Raw genomic sequence first — 8,548 nt, 5'->3', positions numbered from 1 at the left:
TGTAGTTCAGCTGCACACGTGAGCCCAGGTGTGGTACCAAGCAGATGGATAATGGGATATCCTCTGCAGATCCTGTTTGATCTGCAGCAGTGCTAGATATACCTACATCCCGATGTGCTCCCTTTTTCTTCTTCCTCTTCAACCCTTGCAAAAAAAGAAAAGGTTTTGGGTTGAATTTTGTGTTCCTCTGAACATTGAATAGATGTTTATCCAATGGGGAGAAGGCATAATGTACTGCTTTTCCAATGTATTTCCTCCCTGCGTTGCACTGGCAGCACAAGAAGACTGTGAATCATGGTGTGTGAGACTTCAGACATACCTGGCACTCATCCTTCCTTTGTGATTTTTCTGCATCCAAACTACATTCCTTAGGTAGGCTGAAGGGTACATATCCTGCTTCTTGTAGATGGGAAAACAAAGCAGATGGTCTCAGTCTGTGTGACAGGTGTCCACATCAAAGATCTGTCATCATACTTGACACCTTCTCAGCCCTACCGGCCACGATCTTCCAGAAAAGAAAAACATACCTTGCCATTTTGCATACATTTACATTTATTTGCATGAATTCAGGAACCTGCTGAGCAAAAGCAGACACCTTCCTGTTTTTAAAGTTGCACTGTAGCAAATCCATCAAAAAGACTGGTGTGAAGATAACTTGTTAAGTGCTGAATGCCAGGTGCCTTTGATATGCAAATCAATAATAAAGAGGGTCCTTCCGAGCCATACTCCTATTCTACTCCTGCCTTTTGTTGCAGGGACTAGTCTTAATATGTCTTAATGAGCTGCAGAGGAAGAAGCTCATGAATCATAAAATCATTAAGGCTGGAAAAGACCATTGAAATTATCATTAACCCACCCCCACCATGCTTGCTAACCACATCCCTCAGTGCCACACATTTCTTGGACATCTCCTATGACACCATGGACAGTGACTCCACCACCTCCCTGAGCAGCCTGTGCCACTGCATCACCACTCTTCTGAGAATTATGTATTTCTTAATATCCAACCTGAGGGATGCAAATCAAGGCCTTTACTTCTCATCCCACACTGCTCCTCATCAGACTGTCTGTGAAGGCAACTGAACACTGTTTTCTGCTGGATTTCCTTGGAAAAGGCCAATGGCTTCTCAGTGTCCAAAAACATATTCCTTGTATATATATTTTTTCTCTCCTTTAACCTCAAACAACCACAAAAACATCTACATCTCCATCTTCCTAAACAAGTCAGAAATATCTCATTTGGGTTGGAATGCTTAGGGTATTAGGATATGGGTATTCCAAACCAGGGGAGAGATCAGTTTAGTCTTACTGAAGGGGCTATTTCCCAACATACATGCAAATCACTGCCTGAGTTCATAGCAAATCAACCCACACGGAGCCTTAAGTCTGGTAGCAGAGGGGAAAAATAAATCCAAGAGAAAAAACAAATCAACTCAAAACACAGCAGATTGCTTAATGCTCCATCTAGGACACGTGGAAGTGCAAAAAGACGTCATTTTATGTAATGTGCTTGGCCAAAGCCAAGCACTTACTAAGGAAAGCCTTTGCAGTGTTGAGAGGAGCACCCCATTGCCACATCCTGCAGGGCTCGAGCACTGTAAAATACCCTGGTGGCAACTACTCTTGGCAGCAATGCGATTATAGGGGCCGAGATAGGAAGTGTTGGGTGTAATATCCAGTGCTAATCAGGGCATTTGGGCAAGGCAGGCAGGAGGGGAGGGTAAAGTGAGCATTTCCATGAGATCTTCACCCCGTGTCCATGATGTGAGGGTCGGTTCTGCTCCCCTTTACTGGTCACACTGTGGGAGAGGTTGTCTGGATGGCAGCAGTGGGGGAGCAGCTGGGTGAGGAGCTCTGCACAGTGCTTTGGTGTTGTCACCCACGCTCATGCCTCGTGTCTCCATCCCCACCGGGGTTTTGTTTGTGAAGGGCTCCAGCTGCGCACAGCAGCGTGGAAGAGGCTGAGCCTTTTCCCATAAAAAATGTCAACACTCAGTGTTTTTCAGCCCAGAGAACCTTTGCCTACTAATCCTCTCAACTTCCCTCCCACCTCCCCAGCCTATTAACAACTCAGTTTCTCTTTCACTGAGCACTGTGTTTCCCTTCGGCACAAGGGAAGGCAGTCACAAAGGCTGCTCAAAATGAATCAGAGATGTGCCTACACCTGGAGCTACAAGCGAGCAGAACGGTGCCTGTTTTCACTCACTCGTTTGCACCACAGTCAGTTACACAAAATCAGTATCAAAGCTCCCCTCCAGACTTCTACATTAAAAAAAAAAAAAAGCAAACAACAAACCAACCACCAAAAAACTTATGTAACTCTGCAACTAATCTATGCTAATCTTGAGCAAGGCATTTAAATCCAGGGAGTAAGCCTATTCTTCCTCTCGCCCTGTCCCCCTCCAGCCTCTTTGCAGTAAAAAGGGGAAAAACAGAAGCAAGGTTCATAGCGTTGTGAATATTCCTACCAACGTGATAAAGTGGCACACAGAGGCCTGAGTCTGCTCAGAGGCAACAATCCCTCCCTCCCTGCTGCCTCCCATGCACAGCCACTGAGGGCCTTAAAAGAAAAGCTGCTTTCAGACCGATTACCACTTGCTTTTTGCTAAAGCATGGAAATCTCTACTCTCGCAGCATACCATTGCCTTGTTCTTGCCTGGTATTTTTTTGTCCTCTATTCGCTCGCACATCTAAGAACAGAAGAACGGCCATCTGAAGTGTTCCTTTACGGTGGGCAGTGGAAATATTTGACAGTCCTCAATCTGGTAAGCAAATTGTGTTGTACAGTGATACCAATATGTCTATTTGTTTGTCTGCCGTCTGTGCCTCAAGACATATGCAGCTGGTGGATTTGCTGCTGTTAAACTGCTTCCTTTAACGGTTTATAGCCCAAAGGGAGCTCAGTGGGTGCCTGTGCTTGTGCAGTGAAATGTAGTCACAGGTTTTATGCAGAAAGAGCATTGGTTGGCAAGCTGCTTGGCTTCCAAAAAGTGAGCACTGCACAGCAAGCTGCCTCTTTGTGAAAGATGAGCTACCAGAGAGAAGTGGGGCACAAAGTAGAGTATATCCAGCAGGACTGATGCATGCAATCTAACCCTTAACTACTAGTTAAGCAATAGCAATGCATGTTATCATGCTGCTTGCAATCTGACTTCCACTCTTTAGCATGTTGCATCTCCTGTAAGTTTGAGCAAGGGTGAAACAAAGCATGGCATATTGTTAATATAAACGTTCAGAGTTTGAAAATCAGTTCGGAACATAAGGGGAAGAAATTCCAGCCTACAGAGAGATGCTTGTGACATTATTACGTGTGTTTTAATAGTGCTGTCAACTGTTTGCTGCATTTCCTAAAATTACGCTGAAAAATGTAGACCACAATGCGTTCTGGTTCTCCTACTATGCTGACATTATATGAAGCAGACACAAAGTGAAAGCGCGTGAGATATTCTGAGGTTGAGCACTTGTACACAGTCCAAGAGGTTCATCAGTGACTCGTGATGATGGCAGCAGCGGGGTGGAAAAGCTGAGCACAGGGAGAGAGTTTCTGCAGGTGACAGATTTCAGCTAACCTGAAGGTGACCAAGGGGATGGAGGTCCCTTTGGTCTTTTGTTTGTTCTATGTGACAGTCAGAGTTAAGTATCAGTTGGAAGCCTGGCATTGGATGTATTTGCCTTTAATTTTACTCTTCATAAGGAGACACCTCGCTGCAATGTTCATTGGAAGCCTAAGGTGTCCCCAGCTTCAAACAGGCCTTTTGAACACCCTCAGGGATCTGGGAAATATAGGTTCCTTCCAGCCTCACTCTTTCTGTTATTCAAGGAAATATTTGCAACCAAGTTAATGGCACACAGAGTGGTTGATACCAGCCTGGGCATCAAGGAGCAGTCATTGTGCAAGCTCCGAATGGAAAGGCATGTGTATTGCTTCAGTCAGGATGACATATGAGTGGTTTGTTCCTGACTTATCTTCATATTACTACACTTAGACTTTTTGTGAAATTTTCAGCATATTTTATTTTATTTTATTTTATTAGCCTAAAACATCTATAGTTGAGTCGTGGACAAGCTGCTCCCTGTGTGCCCAGCTCCTCTCCTTTGTGTTTCTTTGGATTAAAGCTATCCCCACTAAAGCACCAGCCATGCCTTCAGTCAAAGCAGCACCTCCATCCTGCATCTCCAGGCACAGTTATATTGAGATCTACCACCCTGTATGCCACAAACTCCTAAAGCATTAGGTTTAGAAGAGAAAACAAGTGCCCCTCTCGCAGCATTTTGGGAAGCAGAAATATCCATTGGAATGGGTATTTGGGTTCCCTTGAACTTAGTATCCAGCTGTTGATCAGGGAAAGGCTGTGTGCACAAAGAAAAGACTGTGTGTAGGTATAAAACGATCTTTCCACAGTTCTGCCCTCTCAGCTTGCATTCCAGTGCCATCCACACTTACCCAGTCAAGAAGGTAAACCTAAGCTGAGATAGCCAGTACTTATTCAAAGCCTACTTCTCATCTCTATAAACAAAAATAATACCTGTTTATACCTCTTGTTCCTTCCATGTCCCGTGGCAATTAGTTCCACAATACGATGCCTTGTGTGAAAGAGCGATTCATTTTGAAAGAGCTTTTCATTTTCACCATGAATTGGGCGCCCATTTACTGCTATGTTACAATTTGATTGTCCATCCTTGTTCACTTTCTCTTTGCTACCCATTACAGACCTCTACAAGATTTCCTCCCCTGGTTATTCTTTTCTTCAATCTGAAAGTCTCAGCTTTTTTCATCTGTCTTCACAAAGGGCCGCTTCTTTCATTAATACTTCCTTGTTGTCTTTCTCCTTATGCTTTCTAGTTCCAGGAAGGGGTAAGTAGAACAGTGGTTGAGCTCTGAGCACATCACATGCATATGTACGGTGGCTTAAGGGTGTTTCCCAGTCTGTTTCTTAACTTTCTTTTTTCTGATGGCCATTGAGCAAGGAGCCAGCAGTGTGAGGCAGCTGTCCGCACTGAGCCCCAGATTTCTTCCCTGGAGGGCCACAGCTAATTTAGAGCCCACCATTTCAAAACATATAACTGAAGATGCTTTTTATCCTGAAATGCTCTGCACTGCATTTACCCACACTGATTTCTGCCTTTCTATTTGACCTCGCAGTGTCCTGAGGTTCTTTGGCAATTTCACAGTCAGGCTTAGCTTCAACGGGAAAATAATAATAATAATAATAATACAAGAAAAAGACTTACAAAGCTTTGTCACCTCCACATTCACTCCCTTCCCCAGCTCATTTATGAATCTGCTGAGCAGATCAGGTCCCATTAAATCTCTGTGAGTGGGGACCCTTGCTCCACTTCTCCAGTCTTTCATCTCCAGTCTTTAACCACGGATTGATCTGGTACCAACTCTACAAGGGAGCTGTCAGCAGGGTGGTAGTGATGGGCTGCCTTGCTCTAACACAAAAAAGGTGGCAATAGTGCAGGGAGTGCAAAATTCCTCTTCTGTGGTAGGCAGCCCTTCTGCCTCAGAGAAACTGCCTGACACCCCAACTCTCCTGCTTGGGATGGAGCCCGACTCTAAGGTACACATCCCCAGCATTGCATTTCCTTGTAAAAAATCAGTGGTTACCCAGATAACTCCTTTCCTATGCCAATGCCCACAAACAACCACAGTGCTGTGCTCCTGCACAACTGGGAATAGGCCCAGGAGTGCCTCAGGGTGCCAGGAAGCACAGTGCCATGCAAGAGTTGAGAGGTTCCCAGCACACTGTGTTGATGCCGAGGAGCCGCCATGTTAAGCTGCGCCCTTGAAGCTTTCCCCAGAGGCATGCAGAGCTCCGGTTCAGCTCTTCTACCTCTTTCCTGCCAGGCCATGATTGCCTGGCTTCTGGCATCATTTTCCCAAACGATCCCTCCTACCAGTTTGGAATTGCACTTTAAAAAGGCACTAAATTCAATCCAGCAGAAAGCTGCTGTAGCCAGCTCGCTCTGATCTGCTATGGAAATATGTGGAAACATGATGATTTCCAGGAGATGGGAATGCAGTTTGACTCCCAGCTCTGCTGGAGGGATGTTGGAGGAATTTCTTCTAGATACGGTCCTCTTCGAGCACTGTGTACAATGCAGACACGTGGTGCTCCCAGGAGAGCTGCAGCTCGCACGTTCCTTTGCTTTCATTTATCTATCTAGTGGTCATAGCAATGAAGACTGAGAAAGGGAACAATATTTTTTTTGTAGAAATAAAGAAAAAAGGAAAGTGGGTTTTGCACTAAAGGAGTTAATTGGCTGGCTAGTGAACAAGCAAAAATATTAGATAAAAGCAGTTCTGTATTTATTTGTCTCTGATACAAAAGAACACAAACAGAATCATTCACTGCCTGAAATAGATGAGCTCATGAAAGTCTGCTCTCTGCCATAAATCTATTCATAAATCACTGAACAATGAGCACACTGCACCTTGAAAAAACATTAATTGCATTCCTGCCCCACGTTTTTGCCTCTTATAACTGAAATATTTTCACTTCTTTTGGAAGTTTTTTTGCATATTTCCAAACAGACCTCGCACTTAGTACACCTATTTTTCAGATATGTGAAGGCACACGTGCCTGCACTAAATGTTGACTGTAACATCTAATGGGTGAAACAGAAACGCTCCTTTGATCAGTGAAGCGGATAGAAATTACAGGTTTCCTTTGTCACAATGACAAAGAATTTTCTTAAAATTATTATTTTATTTATTTTTTTAATTTTTAAATCTCAACATTTTCCCAATGTTTCTCAACACTCATAGAACCGTTTGAGCTGGCAGGGACCTTTAAAGATCATCTAGTCCATTAGTGAAGGGCTACAAGATCTGGATACACCTTTTTCTTACAGGAGTAAGACCAAGTTTGGAACACTGCAAGCTGGGAGCTCTGATTTAAGTCACTGTTGGCCCATCCTGTCAGAGGGATGGCTTTTGCTAGGTTCAATTTTCTGCTCTGGAAATTATTTGCATGTCTTTCCGTTGCTTCTGAAAATACAGGGTGATCACAAAGTGACTGAAAACTCTTTGAATCCACCCTGATGGACATGGGTTGAGCTATGAGCAGTACATAAAATGAGCTGCTGAGACGGAATTCAGACTTCTCCAGGAGTTGTTCTTAGTGCTCAGCTAGAGAAATGGATCGGGTTACATATTTGGATGAGTACTTTTCATTCAGAAGATAACATTCTTCTCCCCTAAATAAGACAGAATACTTAACAGACTGACATGGCTGCTATGGAACTCTCTGTTTCTTTTCAAATATGTTTATTTTAATTAATTTTGAAGGTTCATGGGGAGGGTGAAGCCTATCTCTATCCCATGACTAATATAAGGCTGAACATGAACAAGATAATAATAGCCCCATCCTCTGGGAACCATGCCTTTCCCTAACAGCTTTATTGGTCGTTAGTCACTATGTGTCACCAGATTGTCACCACCCTCATACTCATTTTTCAGGCTTTTTACAGAAAGTTACTGCTGGCTCTACAGGGTGTAACAAGAGCTTCTGTTTATTACCAGGCTTTTCTTAGCTCCTCAAGGATTTGGTTTTGGTGTCCTGGTGAGGCCAAGCACACGGACATGTGTTTGGGTTGTGCATGTTGTGTAGCTTTAAACACACTACACCCTGGCACATACTTCTGTGAACCAGAACCATGACTTGGAGGGCTGAATCCCCAAGTGGATTCAGATTCATGCCCAGAGAAGCTGTGGATGCTCCATCCCTGGAGGCATTTAAGGCCAGGTCGCGTGGGGCCCTGGCTGGCACTGAGTGGCAATCCTGTCTGTGACAGGGGATTGGAACTAGATGATCTCTGAGGTCCCTTCCTACCCAAACCATTCTATGATTCTATTAAATTGTGCTGGGAACCACATTTAAAAGAGCTGGATTAGACACCTTGGCGTTAAACAAAACCATGTGTGTATTTTTATATTAAAAATGCAGCTGTTCACTTTATGCTCCAGAGAGGAAACATGAGGTTTTGCAGCTGAACCAGGTGATGCATCACCTCATGCTGAGTGGCTGCATGCAAGGCAAAATGCTCTATCAAAGCTTGCAGAAGTCCTAGTGTGAAGATGGGTACGGCGAAATCAGTCCTTCCTTCCCTCAATCCTTTTCATAACAGGGATTTTGAAAGGAGAAGTGTTGCACTAATTCTGTCCCCTCCCAAGCACCACCCTTCTCAGCTCCTTCACAAACGAATGAAGTAATCAGCAACAACTTCAGATACTTTTCTCGAAATAAACATTGATTCAGAATAAGATCATGGCAAAAGAGATCTCATCCTGAAAGCTGTAACACAGCGTTTGAGCATCAGTAGCTGGTCCAGAATTTGCTGTAGGCTGATTTCCCCGTGTTGCATCACTTTGGTTCACTCTAGGTTTAAAGAAGAGGCCACCCCTTGAATTAACAGGACCAAACTAGACTCAGCTGTCTGAATGCAAGATAGCAGAAGATTTTTTTCTGCTAGGCTTTGTGTGTCTGACACATCTGGTTCAGCATGAGTTGCTGCGTAGCACTGTGAAAGAAAACAAAGTAAT

General features: G+C 44.0%; 1 protein-coding gene across 2 annotated transcripts in view; it reads left to right on the top strand.

Annotated features, from left to right (window-relative positions):
• The first annotated feature begins 2,357 nt into the window (after positions 1 to 2,357).
• ADTRP (androgen dependent TFPI regulating protein) overlaps positions 2,358 to 8,548 on the top strand; it is a 33,754-nt gene continuing 27,563 nt past the window's right edge. For both annotated transcript variants that reach the window (XM_072328789.1, XM_072328788.1), the window contains exon 1: positions 2,358 to 2,765. In XM_072328789.1, coding sequence (XP_072184890.1) covers positions 2,613 to 2,765 — 153 coding nt within the window. In that variant the 5' untranslated portion in view covers positions 2,358 to 2,612. The remainder of the gene's footprint in view (positions 2,766 to 8,548) is intronic.

Source organism: Excalfactoria chinensis, chromosome 2 (assembly GCF_039878825.1).
Source record: "Excalfactoria chinensis isolate bCotChi1 chromosome 2, bCotChi1.hap2, whole genome shotgun sequence".
Classification (NCBI taxonomy): domain Eukaryota; kingdom Metazoa; phylum Chordata; class Aves; order Galliformes; family Phasianidae; genus Excalfactoria; species Excalfactoria chinensis.
Note: the sequence above shows the minus strand (reverse complement) of the source record. Positions and strands in the feature narration are given on the sequence as shown.